A 22,008-nucleotide genomic window follows, 5' to 3' on the forward strand; every position below is an offset into this window, starting at 1 on the left:
AATAATAATAATAAAGACACCGACAATGAATTATGACTTTAGGTTGTACCAAAGAAGAGAACAAAACCCTCAGAAACCCCCACCATGAATCTAGATACAAGAACAGTGAGACAGAAGACAACACATTACAACGATTAAAAACTTGTGGAATTCAAAGACGTGACACAATTTTCTCTTTCTTCTACTTGTTTTTGTCGTTATTTATTAAGGTCTTTCTACGTCATTTCTGGCCGGAATAATTTTTTCAGTTGATAAAGGCGGGCTCGGGGGGTGGGGGGTGGGGGGCATTAAAAATCCTGAACTTGTCGGGCCCCACAGAAACACACAAGTGGGGACTCAAAGCTTGCGGATTTTACAAAAAAAATCGTTTCACTCTTTAAACGAAAGTAGCTGCATCACGTATTTATGTCTTGGTTTTTTTCTCTCTCAGTATTTGGAATTTGAAAATCCACAAAACATTTCTTGACCACGTGCAACCGATACCAATCATAGATTGAGAAAGAGAAATTTTAAAAAATGAACGAGAAAAAACTTGGGCTTAATGCACGAACCAGCTGACTGACGATATAAGTCTATGTTACAACTGACCAGATGTCTACATAGGTTCTGACCAGCTGACTGACGATATAAGTCTATGTTACAACTGCCTACATATCTACGTAGATTCTGAGCTAGCCTGTCTCTGTACAACTGTGCCAGACCTATCCTACAGTATAACATGTAGAAACAATCACAGAATGGAATGGCAAACATATCAATTAATTAAACAGTCATTGTTTCTATCTCTTGTTCTGACTCAGGTAAAAAAATAATTTTAAAACACCAACCTTCAGTAACGTTTGAAGATGGTATAACTAACATTATGAATGGTTTTCTTTTTTTTTCAACTTCATGTATAACTTGTTGAAACAGTCACAGAACGTAATGGCAAACATATCAATTAATTAAACAGTCATTGTTTCTATCTCTTGTTCTGACTCAGGTAACAAAAATAAATAATTAAAAAACACAAAACTTTCAGTAACGTTTGGTAATGGTATAACTAACATTATGAATGGTGTTTTGTTTTCCCCCCAACTTCATGGCTACATTTGGCAGCTACAAAAACACGAGCCATGGGATTCTTCAAGAATTCCTCAATACATTGTGGGTTTTTTCTCCAGTGTTCACAGAACGTGAGGGCTGTTGTTATATCACAAGGAGGATGACTGACACAGAAATGACTACATGTACTTCCCTCTTAGTTTCTGTGGGGAGGATTGGGGGGGGGATAGGAATTGTTTGATGTCTTTAATTTTGTGGGTGGGTTTTGCATCTAATTTGGTTTCAAGCTGGATCTGGTTTCAAGGCATGGTGGCTGGTTTTTAGATCACAGGTTTTGTCACTGTCAGTTATCCCTTCCCATTTCATACCTCTGCTCTACGCTGATAACAGGCCGATCAGATGACGTTAAAATCTAGACTAGAGGCATAATAATAATAAGTAGCATATGTGTAGCCATTACCCCCGCTCAACGCTCTATGCGCTTTACACTATATTATTACCCCAGCAGACCATATAACACAGAAACATTCTCAGCTTCCTGGGAAGCATACAGTGCAAGCAGCTGATTAAACGCTCAAACACAAGATCTGACAAGATCTTTCGCATACATACATCAATTCTGATTATTAAAGCAATTATTTCTAAAAGCCACAGATGAAGAGAACTGGATCTTGTGAAAACAAAAACATATTCTTACTTTTTTGTTTAAAAATACTTTTTTTTGCTGGCAGCAATCAGTCCATCAATCAAATTGGGTTGAGAAGTTGAACATCACAAAATTGATCTCTTACAGTGAGACTGTTGGTACTTTATTTTTGTTCAGTTGAAGACACATGGAAAGGGGCAGCCTGGAGTTGTTAAATAAAATGCTTTATCACTAATGATATTATTGGTTAAGAGTTAAGGGTCATTATTGAAGGGAGTTTTGTCGTTGTCTGAATAATGTGTTTTCTTGTACTTGGCTGTCAGTCTTATCCAGTGTATTGGACAATGAAAGTGGGTGGGTTGAATACTGTGGATCCTGCCTGCTACCCTTCGTGGGTGCCTGGGTTATTTGTTTTCTAGACATCTGTTGTTTCTCTGATTTTGACAGTTTTGATCTTCTAAGCTGTGCATATTGTATTGTTGTCTTATGTTTTTATTTGAATTTTATTTATAATCAAAAGATATTGCTTTCTTCATCCCTTACAGTCACAGCATTCATGTCGGCATATTGCCAGAGTGGATTACTTTAAGATGGTGGGAGGAACACATTACATGTATGTGTAACTGTTTCGCGGCTCACACATCACCCAGTGAAATCTTTTCAACCACATCCACCAAGTTTGAGTGAAAAATGTCCCCAAGGACATGATAGTCCCAATTGCCCATAAGATTCTAGCCCCCCGTGATGCACAAAGATAACAGCTTGTGTATAGGGTGTAAAAAAGGATGTTGGTAGAAAAACTTATGAAATTAAGGGGTGGTGGTGGTGGTGGGGTATATATATATATATATATATATATATATATATATATATATATAGTATAAAAGGGATGTTGGTAGCAAGAAAAACTTGTGAAATTAGGGAGGGGGTGGTGGTGGTATATAAAGCATATTGCTTCTTCCGTGTGGACATTTTTTTGTTGCTCTTACAGTCTTTGCATACCAACTCTTTTCCCCCCCCTGCCCTTTGTCTTTTTATTTCTTTACATGTTGTCATTGTCTTAAATTTAATATTAATTCTGTGGCATCTTTGTTGACTGGAGACATGTTCCTATTACTCTGCTCCCTCTTCCTTATTTCTACCCCTCACGTATCGACATATGTATTCTCGGTGCTGCTGGCTAATGTTTAAAAAAAAATATCATCAGACACTTTTGTTTTAATTTTTATCCACCAGATTTTATGAATTATGGTTGAGACTGTTTTTGGGTTTTTTCGCAAGTGGATCTTGGTCCTGTGGACAATTTGAACCTAAAGGGCTGTGTAGTGCAAACCATACCTTTCCTTCTCTCAGGTATTGGTACCTCTTCATTGACGGCGAATGATAAATTTGTCAAGAAAGAAAATTCTTGTCAAATGGATTATTTTTTTTTAAATTGGAAGACTGCTAGACCATTCTTTTATAGTCATCAGTATACCTTGGTCTGTCCATGTTCACCCTTGTTCTTCACTTATGTTCACCTTTGTTCTGGAGTGGAGGCGTTTCAGTTTCTTGTTTTCTAATCAGTGTCAAGTTTTAAAAAGTATTTAGTTCATCTTTCCAAAGCAAATTTTTTTCTAGACTTCTAGATCTAGATGTCTTTGGTATAGCTGGTATTCCTTCCCTTTCTTTTCCACTACATGAAATTAGTACATTTATATATATGGAAAAGCCAGTGATACCACTGGTTGTCTGCTTTTCATATTGGGTGGTGTGTTAAATGTGGGTCTCACTTTTACTTTTAAGGAGAGTTGACGGAGTTAAGTTCAGCCAAGGTGTGCATGAGGAATTTTCTTCATGCGCAAGGCAGCAGTTTGACTCTGAATTCTAATTATACAGATTCCCAGAACATCAGAGTTACTGGTTAAAGGGGGCTACTAGTAGGTCTTGCCTCTTTTATCTTTGCAGTTACTATCGTGGTTTTTTCCTTGACTAAATGGCTGTTCTGTCATTCTGCGTCTCTTTACTTGGATCAGTGGAATATCAAGGATCTTCTTGTCCATAATGAGTTTTCAAAAATTTACCTGCTGAGGTTTTTGTTTTTCAGAAACTTGGTTGGCGGGTGCTCTGATGTGGTTTTCTTCTTCTTTTTTTTTTTACTATCAAACACCCATGGTCTTTATCTCCCCTCCTTTTCTTTGTATGTTACTCCTTGTAACACCTCTATCTTTGGCATTTGAGTTGCAAGTGCCCGTAAAAGTCTTGCTCTAACTAAAACTGAAACTAGCTCTTTCGAGGAAGCACTGGAACCTTCCAGTTTTCTTCGCCCCCACATCCCCTTCCATTTCTTCCCTCATGTAAAGACAAGTGCTTTAAAAAATATATATCTACGAAAAGTAGGTTGAGCAAGTGTCTGTTGTGGAACTGTCAGATCTACTTGCTTTCTTTCTACTCTTATATAAGTAATACTGGATGATCATGCTCTTTCTCTGAGCCTATTTTTGCCAATTGATGTCTCTGTGCTGGTATTCAGCTCCACAAACACTTTGCTTTCTCCAAGAGTTTTGCATAACTCTGCAAAGTATAGTCAGAATGAAGAGTGGTAAGTAGGTCCTTCAGTACCTGTTTGTGTTGTAATTTAGTTATACTTTTATATCTGGTAGCTTTAATAAATGGGAAGAGGGGGCAAAACTGTCTTGCATTTTTACCTCTTCAAATGTGGGTGTATGTGTGGGTGGAAGAGAAAGACACACAGACAGAATTGCAATTATGTCTGTCTTGATGTTAATGTATACAGAGGGTTGCAAAAGAAGGTATACAGTTGTGAAAAAAGAAAACGCGTACAATAATAACTGTCACTGCATTTATTATACAATAAATGAGGATTGGCATATGTATTTAATAACAAACACAGCCTTCATTCCTCAGATACTCCCGAATGCTTTTGCCGTTGGTATTCACACGTTCCTTAAATATTCTTAATGAATTAATTGTCAGAACAATTATTTTGTACTTACTGTATACCTACTTTTGTGCCTGGCTGTATTTGTTGAAAGGAGATTACAAAGCTATCAAGTCATCTCCTATTGTGAGCCTTTCCTTTACTGATAACAATCCGGTCACAAAGCAGGCTGACAGTTTCTGTTTTGTTATATAGTATCTTCCTTTCTGTTCACTAAAATTGGTTGTGAGGATAAGTTCCTTAGAAATAGTTCCTTCATGGGATCATGATATTGAATTTCCTAGAGCCGAAAGTATGAAAGCCGAAAAATTGTGTGACACCGTTTGATTGGGGGGGGGGGGGGGGGGGCGGTTTTGTGGGGTGTTTGCTTTTTTTTTTGGCACAGTTTTGTAACATGAATGAATAGATGACCTCGTGGTTTTTGGGGCGTGATGGACCGAGGGCTTGTCAGTGTTCTGCATGACAAAGACTTGCTCAACGAAGAGAAGTCCATAAATTAGATAAGAACAATCATCACATAATTATCTTATCCTTCCATCAGTGACTTTTCAGGTTTTGTGAGGAGCATATTACTCTGCGTTTTACAGAAGAGATTTCTGCGTTCCAGATTCAGCCATTCACCATGCGATGATTTTTTTTTTCCTAAGCCATTTTATCGTTTTCATCTGAAGGTAAGCCATTATCATTATTGCATTCTGGTGGGGAGAACTTCGTGTGTCGTCGTGTGAAGGTAATACGTACAACGTATCATCACTGATGGACAGTACAAACATATCTAGCAGTGAGGAATGGACTCTTTCAAATGTTGGATTTAAAGTGATCGATCCATGGATGGAGGTCTTCGTTCTTGTATTGTGTCAATTCTCTGAAACTTTTCTTGTGGTTGTTGCTTGTTTAAGTCTGCTTTCTTCTTCTTAACGTGTGTGAAACTTCACATATTTGCCCTGCCGGATACCTTTCACAGCATTATGTGTGGTTACAATAGGAATTGCATCAGCATTATTTGATATACTCACGCGTGCATATTCTGTCATGGAGATGATCCGCTGCTACCTGTATGGGTGCTTTTGAGACAGTGGTAGAGGAGAAAGGGATGACCAATGAGGGAGTAATTACTAACTGAAGAAACTTGTATTCTATAATGAAAATTATGAACAGGATAATTAAATACATGGATAATTAAAATAAAACAAACAGAGGCAGCTCAGGGTACCTCACACCACCTTTCCTCCCTTGGGCTTGATGAGTAAGTGGGAGGTTGATTGTGGTATTTTTGTTGTAATGACAGTCTATTAAGATGCCAATGCAGTTTGTGGAAGTTAGTGCCTGTAGGATACTATGTTTGTTGTTACTGTACAATATAGCTGTTTACAAGGACAGTAGTCTGTGTATTTTAAAGGTAAAGTACATGCTACACACTTAAAAGCATTCATGCGGAAATGGCCACTGTAGGTAACAACCTTAAGAGAGTTGTGCATTTTCAGAAGTGCTCACTGCTTGATGGTGAATGTATGTGTGTGTGTGCGCAAGCGCGCAGGTGCACATGTGTGTGTGTTTGGCATTTATGTGTATATATATATGTGTCTCGGTGAACTCTTGGACAGAGTATTTGGCAAAAGAACCAGTGACCACTGTTTCGTTTTTGTGATATGAAATCAGTCAGGCAAATGTGTCTCGTTTCTCAGCCTCTGTGTGTGGTATATGACAAGAGAATCTTTGAAGAATTTTCCTCAGACATCTCTTGATCATCGCCGAAACCCTTTGCAATCCCTTATGGAGTGATACCACGGATTTTTAATTTATTGCACTCAAAGGATATTTGGTTTGATGCACGCCTTTCACTGAGATTTACTTTCTGTGTCTGAGAAGAAATACAATTTTAAACCAAAATATCAAAGGCTGAAAATACTCTGTTCTGTTGAATTGTCTTTGTCTGCTTGCCTTTCTTGCTCTATCTACCTGCCTGCCTGCCTTTCGCACCTTTGTCAGTCTCCCAGTCTGTCTCTGGCTCTCTTGTACCTCTCTCTGTATCTCTTTTGCTGGCTCTCTCTCTCTCTCATCTCTCCTGTGCTCGTGTTTTTTTAATTGAAAGAAAAGAAAATCCTATTGGGGATTAGGCTGTCTCTCTGTCTCTCTCTCTTTCTTTCCCACACACTCACACACACACACCACATCTTTTTCTTTTTGTCTATCTGCTTGGTCTCTTTCTTTTTCTGTTTGTCTCTCTTTTCATTATGTCTATCCGCTCTGTCTCTCTCTCTGTCTCTCTCTCTCCCTCTCTCTCTCCCTCTCCCTCTCCCTCTCCCTCTCTCTCTCTCTCTCTCCCTCTCTCTCTCTCTCTCTCTCTCTCTCTCTCTCTCTCTCTCTCTCTCTCTCTGTCTCTCTTTCTCCAAAAGAAAAAGAAAATCCTGTAGGGGAATTCACATATTACTGCGGCACTTGGAAATTGTTTGGCTCAACAAGGCTTTCAGTTTGAGCATATGGTTAGGTATTTGTTTCACTGGATTATTTTGATTATCCTGCGTGTTCTTGAAAAAAAACAACCTGTGAGAATTTTCACACTTCTTGTGTGTTGGACAGGTGCATTGATATTTACCGCGAATGTCCCTGTGAAACTTGACAGATGCAGATTATCCTGATTGCGGCTAAGATTGTGTAGTTCATGTTTTGACTGTTCTTACAATATTTGATGTAGGTGAACATATAAATATTTGCTTTTGATGAGTGCTGCTGCATTATTTGTTTGTGGAGATTCATTTGACGACTAAGAAGTTGATACCTTTTTGTTTAGCTTATAGATCTTTAAAAAAAAGGCCTTTTCTTGTATTACCTTGTAATACATGTATATTTTAAAGTTTCCAGTAAAAGAACAGTGATGCGTTTGGGTATTCTATGTTCACTGTGTTGATGATCACGTGAAGATTAGAACTTGTTATACTCCACACTATTATGTATTTTCTATTCTTTGTGTTGCTTTTATTTGTATAATTGTTGACCGCTTATTAATATTCTTCCACACAGGAAGAAGATGATGCAAATGAAGGCAAAGAATTGTCCTCCTGTGATAATTCTCCAAGCCCCAGGATGTCTTTTGCTGTCTCGAAGGAAACACTTGGAGAATCAACAGCTTCTATTGCCTCCTCGAATTCACGAAGTCCTGCTGGAGACAGATGTGGATTGGACACAGATACTACTACTGACCCTGGTTCTGGAAGCCCTGGAAGGGAAAAAGCAGAAGATCAACAGGATGGTCAGGGTCTTTGGGCCACTGACTCTGACTATAGAACAGGCTTGACCCAGAGCCCCACGCGGGAACACTCGACCGTCATCTCCCCAAGTGTTGGTCAGGGGAGCAGAGATTCGCCAGGAAGATGTGGGCCTGTGCTGGATCTTGGTGACCAGGACCAAGACTACCGCTCTCCATTGTATAAAGCCACGTCTTATAGGAAAGCTTCTATGTCTAGTGCCTCTAGGTCACGTTCAGAAGAGAGAACCTATGTTGGTGAAATACTGAGTAGTGAGCTCAGCGATTCTGTGTTTATCCGAGCTAGTTCTGTTGAACTTGGTGCAGCACGCACAAGTAATGCTGCTGATTTTGAAGAAAAACCAGAGAAAAGTACTCGTAAAAAAGCTAACAGTCTTTCACATGAAGAAGAGCATTTACCAAAATGCTCAGCTGAGGAACTTAATGAAGTATTTGAACAGGGTAGTGGTGAACAATATAAATCATCAGGAGATCAACAAGACTCAATAGTTGCCAGTGTTAGTGAATCTTATGAAACTTCAGCTCAAGATAGTAAAAGTACTCAAAGCCCGAGTACATTACACCCTAAAGGGACTATTCAAAGATATTTCTCCTCTGAAAATTTAAATTGTGCAGCTCATGTGGACTCTTATGAGTCAGTTAATGACTATGAGAACCCCTCTTTGGCAGACTCTGAACATTCAAGTTCTACTTTGACGTTGAATAATGTGTCATTTGAATCAGTGCAGAACTTGGGAAAAAGTTGTAGTAATACAGATGGAAAGGAAAACGATGAACATGCTATGTGTGTAGACAGTGCTGATTCACTTCAGGTTTCTGACTCTTCTGTTTGTCAGACGGATTGTGAAGGAGCTAGTTATAACCAAGGAATAGACAATTATAAGTCTTCATCTACAGTCTTAGTAGAAAAAGATAATACTGTTGATAGCCTCAGTGAGCATTATAAACAGTTTCCTGTAGAAATTGACTATGACAATACTGTCGGTGATCTCAGTGAAGATTCTTCCTCTCAGTATGGATATAAACAAGCAGTTGAGAATGAGCAGCATAGCAATATCAGGGAAAAACGTCTGTCTTCATATAAGCAACATTCAAATGATGATTTAGAAGAAATGGAAGAAGAAGATTCCACTCCTGTAGCTCTGGCAGATGTCTACCAGAGCTACGAGGAAGAAATTGTCGCGCCTCATTTACAAAATATAAATATTGCAGCTGCATTGTCTTCACAGAACATTGCTCAATCTCAGGAAAACAGTGCTTGCTGGGCTGAGGATGATAATGGAACACCTCACTCATCAGCAGATCAAACGTCCTGCTCAGCAACCTACACCTCAACACAAAACACAGTTACAGAAGCGTTGTCCACATCAGCTCACGGTGAAAGCATTACAAACTCATCTTCTGCAACTGCCCCTCTTTCTCTTGCTGCAATTGACCCCCACACAGCTGAAGAGGACCAGAACGATGGTGCTCTGAGGACAGGAGACCAGTCCTTCAAATCTGCTGCGGCCAGACAATCTGCTCTTGTGCCATTCTTACAGTCCTCAAGATCTGCTGGCTTCTCTGCCAGCGTGAACCCGTCCTCGTACGCTGGTGCTTCTGTTATTCGAGGTAAGTAACTGGCTGGTGGGTATCCTGAGAAAACTTTTGTAAACGACAACTGGGCTTGTTATTTGAAAACTGAGAGGGGTAAGGTTTTAAATTCTTTGCAAGATTCGGCTTTTGTTTTAATGTCCTGGATATTGGGATTTTTTTCCATCAGCAACTTTTGACTGATGCTTGTTGAGCAAAAATATTAAGAGAGTGCACACGCTTTGAAATGTTATTGTTTTCTGGTATGGCTAATTGTTATAGAACTTAAACAAAAACTTTAAAAAGGGTGTCAAACATCCGAAACATGAGAAAAAAACTTCCAAATCTCTCTGCAGCACTATAAAGCGCATGAGTCCAGGAAATCTTTTGAACACTTTCTGGTTACCCTGAACTTGTAGGGCATATATCTTGTAATATGAACTCTTTTAGAAAGGAGGAGGGGAAAATGACATACAGTCTAAAGGAGACATGGTCTTATCATTTTTTTATCTTGTGAAAAGTGTTAAAAAGGGTTACCCATTAGAAAGAGGGTGTTTGTATTGTACTGTCTTTACTAAAAAGCGATTAACCATTCTATTTGTGTTGGCCTGCATAATTCCTAATTTCACTTACAAAAGTTTCCTTCTGAGATCCCCTCTTTGTCAAGGTTTAATTAGAAAACTTTTACGCGAGAGTATGCAGTTACTTGTCGTGCCTTTTTGAATTGATCGCAAAAGAATAGCACACTCATGAGATCACCTTGCAGATGGTATTCATGCTTTTAAAAAAATCCTATTCTTGATTGTTTTTCACTCCCATTTCTTCCAATTTTACGACATTCTGATGGTTAGGGACCTCTTCTTGTAGTACTTCTTTCCTGCTGGGCTGTTATCTTGCTTTTTCTTTATTTATTGGCTGTTGTTGGTTAGCGGGTGCTCTGGTGTGGTTTGCCTTTTTTTTCCTATCAAACATCCATTGTCCTTATCTCTCCTCCTTTTTTGTGTTTGTTACTCTCTTGTAACACCTTTAATCTTCATCACTTATATGACCTTATTGTGTTGCCAGTGCTGTAAAACACTAAAACTAAAAATTTATTGGCTGTTGTCATGTCAGTGTGCTTCTCTTTACTCCAGGACAACTGGTGCCTATTGTGTTTTTGGCTTATCGTACCCAGACAGTACTTGTTTGGAATTGATTTTCCCATAAAGTTACCTTTTCTTATAAAACACTTTCTTCTGTTCTTGATCTGACAACAAAAATACTAGAGCTAATTGTTGTCTGGTATTCCAGGTATGTCTCAGCCGGCCATGATGTCCAGCTCCTCGATGCACTTTGCCCAGCACCCTGGAGGTGGAGCGACCATCCTGCGACAACAGAGCCTCAGTGCAGCAGCAGGGCTGAATGGAGCTGGTGTAGCCGCTCAGGCCACAGTGGTGCAGCAACACGCTTTGGCCAACGGTCTCCAGGCCACTTCGCTCCTCCAGCAGCGGACGTTGACCAATGGCAGCCAGACCATGGTAGTTCAGCAGCGCACTTTGACAACCGGACTCGGTGGTATGTCGCAGCAGACGGTAGTCCAACAACGCGTTGCTCCGCTGGCACCATCTGCAGCTCTGCACGCGTCAGCCCTTCGTCAGCACGCCCTTGCCTCGCAGGCTGGTTTAATGCACCAGAGGGGAGTCAGGTATGTTGTCATGTTAGCAAAGAAAAGTGCACAGCATAAAAGAGGAAGAGTATTGTCTCTCAGTTCTCTCTGTCAAATGTAAGGAGACTGATGATGTACTTTTTGGGGGGACCTCCATTCGCTGTCAGAAAAGCTACTAAAATTTATGAGTTCACTCAGCTATTTTATTGGGGGTCATAATTTTTTTTTTTTTAAAAGGGAAATAATGTTGATTCTGTGTGGATGCACCATGATCTTTATTCTTTTTCCTGGATATATAGTTTTAGTGGTGATTGGCTGAAGCACAGTATAAGCATCCTACTCCTTTGTATTTCTGTTGCAACCCCTTTATCATTGGCTCACAAGATAGGCAAGTGTACTGCATGAAAATATTGTCCGTTGGATAGTCTTTTCAAGGTGTAGAGCTTTCAGAAAATATATTGTTATAAGACATTTGTGATTGATTTCGTAGTAGTTTCGGGTATTTTATGACTCATGGATATCTTGTTGGTTTTTTAAATCATAAATGAAAGTAAAAACAGACATAATTCTTGAGATTTTGAACTTGAGAGATTGTTGGAGAACAGTGAAAGAAAATACGACTTTCCATGACACAGATTCTTGAGGGAGGAAGGAGAGCTGAAGTTCTTTTTTGACTGTTTCTTAGAAAGAAACATGAATATGAAACATTTTGTCCTCTCTTTCTCACAGACTGGCCCAGGCAAGAGTACTGGGTGCTCCAATGCTACAAGCTCAGCGCCTGGGGCGGCCTGCCTTCATAGCACGAGGTGGTGCTGCTGCTGGTGGCAGTACCACTTTGTTGGGCCCGGGTCTTGTGCGTGGTGGAAGTCAGGCCTCCATGATGCAGCAGCTAGTCCGACAGAGATATCTGGGAGGTCCTGTCATGCCGGGAAGGGGTGTCCAGATAGTAGCAGGAAGACCTGTCAGGTAAAGGCAAAGGTTGTCTCTATTTTGCTCCTTTTTAATCCAAACCTGATACCAATACTTAACTTGAAACATTGGGTAAAAGAAACTGGGAGTAACCCCCCTCCCCATCATTCGTAACTGACTTGATGAACTTGATGTTGTCCACAGAGGCCTGAGATTGCAGTGGGGTTGGTGCTTTTGCTTTGTTTTACAGGGACAGGAAAAACTAGCTGGCTGTGTTAGTATGTGTGTGTGTGGGGGATGTTGTTTGTTTGGTGTGTGTGTGTTTTATGCTGTTCCTTTACCATTGTATTGGGCAGAAGAGAACTAAAAATGATAGACCCTAAATGAGAACATGAAAAGGAACAGACATTGTGGGTAGTTTCTTACTTTTTTAAAATCAGCGTTATGTTAGAATTAGACATCACAAGACCTAGTCTGTACTAAATAAGTCCTTTTTATTTTTACACATTGTTAGAGTTGACAGTGCTAGGTCATGTGTAATACAGAAGGCAGGTGTACCAGAACAGATGGTAACATCAGCTCTTTTTGACTCAGTTCACAGGATATTTAGACATCTGAATTGTTAAACTTGTCAGTGCCTCCCATACATTGACAGGATATGTTTTGTTTGTTTGTTGTTGTTTTTTAAGATGAAAGAATTTTTGTTGTATATTGGTGGTCTATTTTTGACACTCTGTATCACTTGAGATGTCTAGTGTTTGAGTTTATGCTCATGCAAGAACATTTGCCTTTGCTCTGAAAATAGTGTTACTGTTGAAAGAAAAAAAAAAGTAACGAGTCATTTCAGTGTTTTTCTCACCCTGTAAAGCATGGTCCAATGAAGGTGTTCATTTTATCTGCCATGGTGATTATATGGTTATTTTCATTTTATAGAACTTTTTTAAGGAACATCTTTTTCGACTTCCAATCAAGTTGTGATGGTGTTGTTCTAAGTCAGAAAGTTGGTTCAATATTTGTTTTACTTTGCTATTGACTGCTTGTATGTTTTGTCTTGCTCAGAGTGAAGATGACGTATCCAAGAGAGAACATGCCCATGGAATCGAACACTTGATGCAGCTCAGCAGCTGGTTAAACCACGGCAAACATTAATAAGTGCAATTCTTTCCCATGAACTTTGTGATATTTCGTGATTCATACATTTGTACCATGCTATTGATGTGCAAGTGTCAGCTCTTAACAATCCTCCATATGAATCTTTAAACGTGTATATTTTATTAAGTCAGGAAAAATCATGTTGACATATTTTATATTATTTTTTTGTCCTTGATTTCCAGACGATTGTTTACATGAAATAATTTCAGTATTGTTTTCTTGGATCAAATCAAAGCACCATATACATTGAGTAAATTTCATATATTTTTAAAATCCGAAATGCTCATTGAATAGTGATTATTTATTCATTTATTGTTTTGGGGGTTTTTTTGTCACTGATTTTCTGTCAAGTGATATTCTAGATATTATATTATATTGACTTAAGCCGAGTGCTGATATATTATTTTTAATCAGCTAGTGGTTTCTCAGTAAATTACTTTTTTGTTGGAAAATGGCATTCTTTGGAATAAAAAGCAGCGAGTTTTGCTTTTTTTTCTTCAATTGGGTTTGAGATATTCTGATGTCCCTTAATGACCTTATAAAACAATTGAAAGTGAAATGTTCCTACTTATGGTGCAACACCCAGTGGTGTGTTTGTACGTGGTTTGTGTAATTTTCTAGTTTTATTATCAACTGGCTCGAAAATAATCGTATAGTTAATCTCTCAGAATCTGTTTTCTGAATTAAGTTTATTGTGGTCATGAACGAAGAGTATTCCTTGCAATGACACAGTGTAGTGGGTTGTTTTAAATAAAACATGCCTGAAAAATGTCTCAATGGTCACCAGTACTTCTTTTATAGGTCTTCCGTCTATGAATTGTTTTCATTTTCTTTTATTTGTCAGCTTTTCAATGTTCTTACTTTCAGTTGTGAGTATTCCCGACTTTTCAGACCAAAATTGATCTTACTTTCAATTCTGCGTGTTATTTGAATAAGTAGTCAAAGACTCCACAAACATTCCTGTGAAATTCTAGTCACATAAACGCTTGTTGCCGAGTGTTCCATTCTTTTTTTCCAGTTACCATTTTAAGATATATACGCACTTTCACTGTTTTGAAATCATGGCGTTTGTACATAATTTATACCTGATTTGGAAAGAAAAGTATGGTAAGTAAAATGTCTGTTGCAAGAATGATAGAAGGTCAAGAGTATTTCATTTTTAAGAAATAGTGTTACCATTGTTATAAGTCGTGTTTATAGATGTTTGAGTGGTTTTCTTTTAATAAATAGCACTGGCTAATAGTGTGTATTTGCTGTTGTGATTTTATGTGGTTATAAGTTCCAGAGGAACTTTTAAACTTGTGAATATTTTATTTTTCTAAAGGTTGTTTGATATTGTTCCAATATATCAAGTAAATTGACCTTTACTGTGGCGGTTATACCAGGCACAACATGGGCTTCAATGGCTGTGAAACAGGATTTTTATTTGTTTTACCAGATCATATATATGTTTTATAAAGATATGCTGATGAAACCAATAGTATTTCTACCCAGAAATCAGTACTTTCTGACAGTTCCGTACTTGCTCCCCAATCATTATCAACTCCATCCGTAAATAAGTGCGATAGCGTAGGGCTACAGAGATTCCGGGGCAAAGGATACGTATTCGCCATCGTATTGGGATATTTACGATAATTCTGTCGGCAATAGGTTAATGTTATAGGAACCTGCCAGACCCGGGAGTATGAGGAAATCTGTGAACTGCCCTGCGAAAGACCCAAGAAAATACTTGAATATTTGAAAACCAAATTGGATAGGTCAGTACATTCATTTTTGCGGGTCGCGATTGAATGTTCGTTCAGCTTTTCCAGGTCTGAGAGTACAATTCACGCGAATAGGCGGCAATGGCGACAGGTGGAAGTGTATGTGACACTGGGGTCAATCGGGGAAAATCAAGATCTACTTTCGCTTTCGTTACCACTCAGAAATTTGCGGGTGATAGTATGATACCACAACATTTGTGACATGCAAGTCGTGCATTATAAATGCTGTGTCGCCACGCAAATAAATAAAATCAATATTTGTCACTGTGTTATCACTTGTAGAAAAGAAAATACAAATGTTTTCTGATCTTCAGCTTTTTGGGCGCATTCACATCACATGCTACAGCATCGTGTGAGTAGTGAGTGTGGGTACCGGCGGTTGATGGGGTTGCCAAAGTTCATTCAAAATCTTGAGTGTTGCTAAAGAGTTCGTTCAAAGTCCGAGAGTTGCGAAATATTGGGGGGGGGGGGGGGGGGGGGGGGGGGGTAGGCAACTTGATAACAGGTTTTAGAATTTTGATTAGAGCTCTCTGCAAAGTGCGCGTTGGTGCAGGCCTTGTGTGGAATTGGGATTCGTCATACCTTGTAGGCCTTGTTATTGAACTAAAGTATTTACGTTTCATTGAATTTGTGATAGTAAATTATTACTATTTATGTTAGTTTTTTGTTCAAGGTTGTCAGATTTTCAGTGTCGCTGCATTTTGCCCTACCTCAGTTTTTACATCGTGGTGAAATCAGGAGCTCATCAAAATAATGAATAGATGAAACTGACATCATAACGAATATTCAAGATCTGTGAATGGTGCATTTGAAAACATTTCAGTGTGGATTTTACTGAAACACATTGATCAAAGTCACACTAAAAATAATTTATTTGCAGATTCCGAAGACACTTTTATATTTTTAATTTTGGAAGCCGCCATACTTTGGCATCCATTTTCTCACTAATCTTACCTCTGACACCAAACAACCCCTACCTCCTTCAATTGCAAATTTCACAACTTCCATTCAAGATAATAGGATATTTTTTTCATTAAAAGCTGGACAAATGAACAGACACAGTTTTGAAGAGTGCCTGATTCATTCATGTTATGACATATGTAGTGACTGCCATACAACATAACGCATCGTCGCCTCAGAACTATTTTGTACAAAATGTAGGCCTACTTAGTAAAGAGGCACTTTGGACAAAATAGTTCTGAGGTGACGATATGTCGAGACTGCCATAGTAAGGGTTAAATTTACGCAAAATAGTTCTGAGGTTACGATATGTCAAGACTGCCACAGTAAGGGTTAAATTTACGTGTTGAGTATTCTTCCTGTTTCAGTGTTGTTCATAGGTTTGACACATTCCATTTTTTGGTTTACAAATTATTTTTCTTTTCACAGTTGTCATATATTTGATAGTCATTGATAGACATTTGTCTAGTTTGTTTTTTTTAATACCAAAAGGCTCGGTGTTCAGGCCCATTGTGTGAAAGCAAAAATCTTAACCTCCACAAAAGAATTTCGTGAGAAATTAACTTTTTGAAGCTGCATGTATGTTATTATGATTCCTATAGTCAATCTTTTTGGTTTTCCTGGCTGTGACACAGTCTAACTTGTTGTGGTTCTTGAATTTTATGCACCAAAGAGAAAACGGGATATCACAAAGGCTACCAGTACTTGTTTTGGTGACTTCACCTGTAAAAGAACATGAACCTTTTGTTATCATGGATTCAGTTTGCATTCATATTGTGTATGATTTTGCTTTGTGGGTTTTTTTTGTGTTGTGGACAATTGTGTTTATACATTGAGGATATTATTATTATTGGGGTTTATCCTGTTGTGTGTGTACTTACATAATATTTATTATACGTTGTGTGTTTTTAAGGTATTATAAGATCAAAGTCCCCAGGGTTCCTTGCAGCTCATAAGTCTGGTGTTGTTGGCATTCCTACAGCTGTGTGCCCAACATATTCTTGATTATTTGTGAGTGTTTGTCATACTGCATGTATGTTTGTATGGAACAGCATGTATGTTTGTATGGAACTCATCAATTAGTATTTGAGATGAGTGTTGGCTGTGGTGTGTAAGTGGATCAAAATGAGAATGACCTGGTTTCAGTGTTATGTGGAGTTGCAGTATTATTTGCTGTTGCTATTGTTACCACTCAGTGTTATGTTGATTATGTTCCTATTGGAAAATGGTTGAATAAACTATTTTTATCAGTTTCTAATTATTTGTTTGGTATTTCCTTTTATATTTCGTTCAAGTATGTTTATAAGAAATGGTGCATGTGGTAGACTTCATTTTCCTGTATACTTAAATTTGATTAATTTTCTTTGAAATGATCGCTGTGCTTCAGAGCTGAGGACTTTAAGGGGGTGTAGCTATGGTCAACACCCAAATGCTATAGTTTTTGGTCTAACGCTTGCTTTTCTGCATCAAAGGGGGTGACATAGTACAAAAAAAGGTTACCAAGCAAAAAATTCAAGATTTTAGCCATAACAATCTCGAGCCATCAAAAATAAAGGATTGATTCAGCATTTTTAAAACCAATATTATATTTTGTCAATCATCAACACTCATCAAGATAGAAGCCTAATATTTGGCATGGCGATTACTGTTGGTAGGTAGAACAACCTTACAGAGCCAAATTTGAATTTTCTGTACTAACTTGTGAGCTTTACAGTCCTTGTTATGCACTACATTCAGGTCTCCAATGTTTTAAGATTTTTTAAAATAAAAAAGGCCTAAAACTCAAATGTGTTCCATAAACAGCAAAAATGCTGCTGTAAAGTTATAGAGAAATGTGTATAAAAGATTGTGTCCAAATGTGAAACACTTCTGACAGTAACTTTCTGAGATCTACTCAAAATAGTGTTGCAACCTGGTCAGATAAACAATTCTGAGAAAACTGCAAAGAGAGATAATTTTTGGTGAAGATTTTCCTACATTGCTACCTCTCTTAAATGCATTTCCAGCTATTTCTAAGTTTGATAAGGAATTAGGCTTCTAAAGATGAATCCTTGATATTGATATCTATTAAGATACTTCAAAATTCGAAAACTGATATTTTTTCAAAATTTTTACTGATCTGACCAGTGGATCCCCTTAAAAAAAATGAATATATGATCTTTGCAGTCGTTGGGAAGATAAGTTTCTAAAAAGATCGTGAACGTGTTTGACTTAGTTGGTTCCTAATGTCTGTCACCTCAGAATTGATAGAAAAATTTCTTTGAAAAGTTGGAATTAAAATAAAAACTAAATACTGTTGCAAAGTACTTGTGTCTTTGAGCGGAGATCCTTCCAGTTGGAGATATTGAATCTATGTACACAGTTCAGATTGTCACAGGTAGATCTACACTATTAGTTTGTTGCCCCACTTACAAACCAGAACTTTCTCTGTAGTAGAAGGTAGTTGTTACTGAATATGGGTAAAACAAAATATGCACACGTTGAACATTGTGTGTCACTGGCAAAGCAAGGCAAATGAGGCTGGGGTAGGGCAAGTGCAATCTTCTTGGTGAATCTAAACAGATGGGTGATGGGGAAAGACCAGGGTAATGGTAGATTTTTTAAGAGCATCCAAGTAAAAGAATGAATGGAGAGCCATGATCGCCAATGTCTGCAGCAGATCTGGCAGATGATGATGTGTGTCATGCTTAGTCTGTCTCTGATAGTGTTCAGACTGGGGGAGTCCACCTAAGTTGCAGATGAGTTCATGCTTCTTTTAAATTTCAACTTCCAACACAGTTGGCATTGAGAAACTAACATTCAAGCAGGCTGCATTTATGATTTATCATCGCATATTTCTGCGTTTTACTATAAACATACAGTGGAAACTATATATAACGGGCCCGGTAGTACGGTAACAGGGATTTTTAAAATCCCCGTTTTTTCCTACTCTGTCTCTATTATTAAAAGTTATCTGCAATAAGAGGACCTGGGCAGAGCCCAATCGGTTATAGCAGGGACAAAGGCTCGTTAACAATGTGTAAAAATTAAAAGAGAGAAAGAGTAACGCAGTGATGGAGCAAGCACACGCAGCGGGGGAAGCGAGAGAGGGCTGCGGTGTGCTGCAGACTTCGATCTAGCCCTAAGCCTCGCTACACTACACATGAATAATAAATACAGCTAGATTAGTCCACAAATGCTTACTTCCCTTGCATTTCTGATTTAACAGGGATCTGATGTAACAGGACTTTTCCTCATGTCCCACCATCCCTGTTATATCAGGTTTCCCTTGTACTCAAGGGTCCCGACTTAGGTTTTCTAGAGTGTCACTTTTACTTTTAGCAAAAAAGAGAGCACCAAAAGTCAAAAGTGCCACTTGTGTACCTTGGTGAAAGCTACATTGAAGTTCCATGTACTGACTGAGACAGATGGAGAGTCTCGAGTCTCTGGAATTCATTGAGCTTTCTCGTAACACCTAATCTTCGAGAATTTTACGACTATTTGTGCTGGTGTAAAGCTTTCTCTAAAACTAAAACTAAACTGTTTGCATTGGACCCTGATGAGGGAATGATGCTGGATCACAATTCAGGATTCCTGGATACTAAGCAAACCGGTTCAGCTCATTCGGTCAGTTTTTTTCAGGCCGTCTGCCCCATCCTACTGAAAGTCAAAGAGATAGAATGTCCCTGAGGGTCCACTTCGTAATCATTATGCTGAAAAAGGCTTTCTTTTGGAAGTCTTGAGGAAGCCGAGTAATGGGAACAGAGGTGCTGTGGTCAGTTGGATATTATTGCCATCAGCCAAGGATTTACATTTATTAATCTTTACAAAAAAGTTTGACTTTTGATAACTCTTTGGACGAAGTGTTCATGGAATTGGAGGTATATTTCCATTTAATTATTTACAATTGTCTGCTAGAGTTTCACCCTTTTCTCACTGAAAACAACAGTTGTAAACTAAATAAACTTTAAAAAACTAACAAAGAATATAACAGGAACAAATACTTTGGGCAACTGTTTAATATTACTTGTATAATGAAAATGCTATTTTTCTCTTGAGCATTATATCAATGGAAGGCTTGGAGAAAATCTCCAAAACATGGAACAGTTCAGGGATAACAAAAAAAAAGTTTAAACATGCAAATACCATGAATACATGAACAAGGTGGACTAAATACTAAAGCAAGCTGGCTTGCACTTCCAGGTCTTAAATCTATAAAACATACAATTGAAAGCTAAAAAATAACAAGTGCAACAATAGTGATAGCCGAGTAAGACATCATTAATTTGAAAGACCAGTACTTCACACTCATACTCATACCTAGTGAACACAGTTACGCTTTTCATAGCAGATCTAATTCTAACACAGTGGAGATCGCCTAAGCCGAAAATGGTTAATCCAAAAAACAGGGGTAATCAGGAAAGAAACAGAATCCTGATTTTTTTCTTCTGCTGTGTCTTTGTAAGAAAACTGCAGATTTGCTTTAAAAAAATGGTCCTATTTATAAACCGAAAAGAATTTTGAGGATTAAGTTGTCCAATTCTTCACTAGCAACTTGTCAAGTAACCCGAATCACCAAATCTTAAGTGTTCTTAGGCGCTTCAAGATAGTCTATTATCTATTTGTGGAGGCCAAATTTTGCTATTCAAAAGGCTTTTTAATGGCTGCATCCATCGACATGCGGTTTTTGCCAAAAAATTATTTAAAATATTCTCCAGATCATGACGCCCTTCATTTTTTCAGTTTTGAGACAGTTTTGCGGCAAAAAGCTAAATTTCTTTATTTCGCCAATCGCTTCGTAGGCCGATGCTTCTGTCTCTGCAATTTTAGAAAATCCCGTGCAGAAGTGATATTTTGCGAGGCGCATTTTGTTTCGCGAGTATAGATCTAGATCTACACCTAATTTTTTGCATCTCTCAAAATGTATTTCTCCATTCCAGTAGAGTGTAAATATAGTAGGCCAATGACTTTCAGTTGATGTTAATGCACCGATCATCCTTTTCATCGAAAGGGGGCCCAGCTAGTACAGTGGAATCCTGTTTTAACGAGAGGGGGGGGGGGGGGACCGGAGCAAAATGTCCGTTATAGCAGGATTCTCGCTATATAAGGGATCCAGTAATAAATTCAAGGGAAACTGTAAGGTAGGCCTAATCTATGAGTTTGGTGTTCTGTTTATTTCCTTTTGCTATCTCCCCTGATGATGATTTTGTTTCAACATGACCTCTAGGTCTTACTTGATCAAAAATCGAATCAGGTTTCTTTCTCTAGCGCTAGATCTAGCGATGTGAACTGACAGCTCGGCGTTGGCGATCAGAAAGAAAGGGCTCTGGGCTAACTTGCCCACTGTGTTTTCCCCCACCCCACCCCACCCTGTGGTGCCCTCTGTCTGCTTGCGCACGTCATACATTCGCTCCATCCATCACAGCACTGTGACCTCTCCATCCCCGCATCGGAGAAGTGAGAGGCATGGTAGGCCTTGATAATCTAAACTAGGCTTACACTGGACCCTCCCTACTCAGTTGCTCCGGCATTCATTGTTGGCACACATGGGCTCTCCCATTCTTTGTTTCGCTAGATCACCAACAACTTTTTCAACTGACGAGGTTTTACTTTATGTATAATTGGCCCATGCACTGTGCACAGCAGCAGCTATATTCCGCTATAAACGACTCGCATGTTTGTCTGATTGCGCTATACAGTTTTTTATTTACAAAGGTAAAGAAGAGAAAAAAGCGGGGTTTTAGAATCGTGTCTTCTCATTTTTTCCGGACTCGTTATAAGTGGACTCCACTGTAATATTAATAGGCCTACACATTGTGTATAAGTTTAGTGACACAAGGATAGCGAATGTATGTCTGTTGCAAGATCTCTGATGGGTCATGGCCTATTGTCTCTGCCTACTGTCTCTGTGTTTCATCACAACACTGGCATTGGGCCTTCTATACTTCTTATTACAGTAACTCTACAGTATGCTGATCTACTCTTGCTACTATTTTTTATGACTTCAGCTGATTGAGCAAGCCGGCAATGTCGAAGAGAGTGCACAAAACAGACACCCTGAAGCCCCAATGACAATTTCTGAAAGATATAAATGAGAAGAAAACTTTCGAAAAGTGAAATTTTCTCCGAGCA

The 22,008-nt window shown here is 38.6% G+C and overlaps 1 protein-coding gene across 1 annotated transcript in view; it reads left to right on the forward strand.

Annotated features, from left to right (window-relative positions):
• Positions 1–15,228, forward strand: part of LOC101860495 — a 41,060-nt gene extending 25,832 nt beyond the window's left edge. The window contains exons 11-14 of the mRNA XM_035969824.1: positions 7,653–9,507; positions 10,759–11,152; positions 11,843–12,079; positions 13,082–15,228. Of these exons, the coding sequence (XP_035825717.1) occupies positions 7,653–9,507; positions 10,759–11,152; positions 11,843–12,079; positions 13,082–13,133 (2,538 nt within the window). The 3' untranslated portion in view covers positions 13,134–15,228. The remainder of the gene's footprint in view (positions 1–7,652; positions 9,508–10,758; positions 11,153–11,842; positions 12,080–13,081) is intronic.
• Positions 15,229–22,008: the final 6,780 nt, after the last annotated feature.

Source organism: Aplysia californica, unplaced genomic scaffold (genome assembly GCF_000002075.1).
Source record: "Aplysia californica isolate F4 #8 unplaced genomic scaffold, AplCal3.0 scaffold00187, whole genome shotgun sequence".
Classification (NCBI taxonomy): Eukaryota; Metazoa; Mollusca; class Gastropoda; order Aplysiida; family Aplysiidae; genus Aplysia; species Aplysia californica.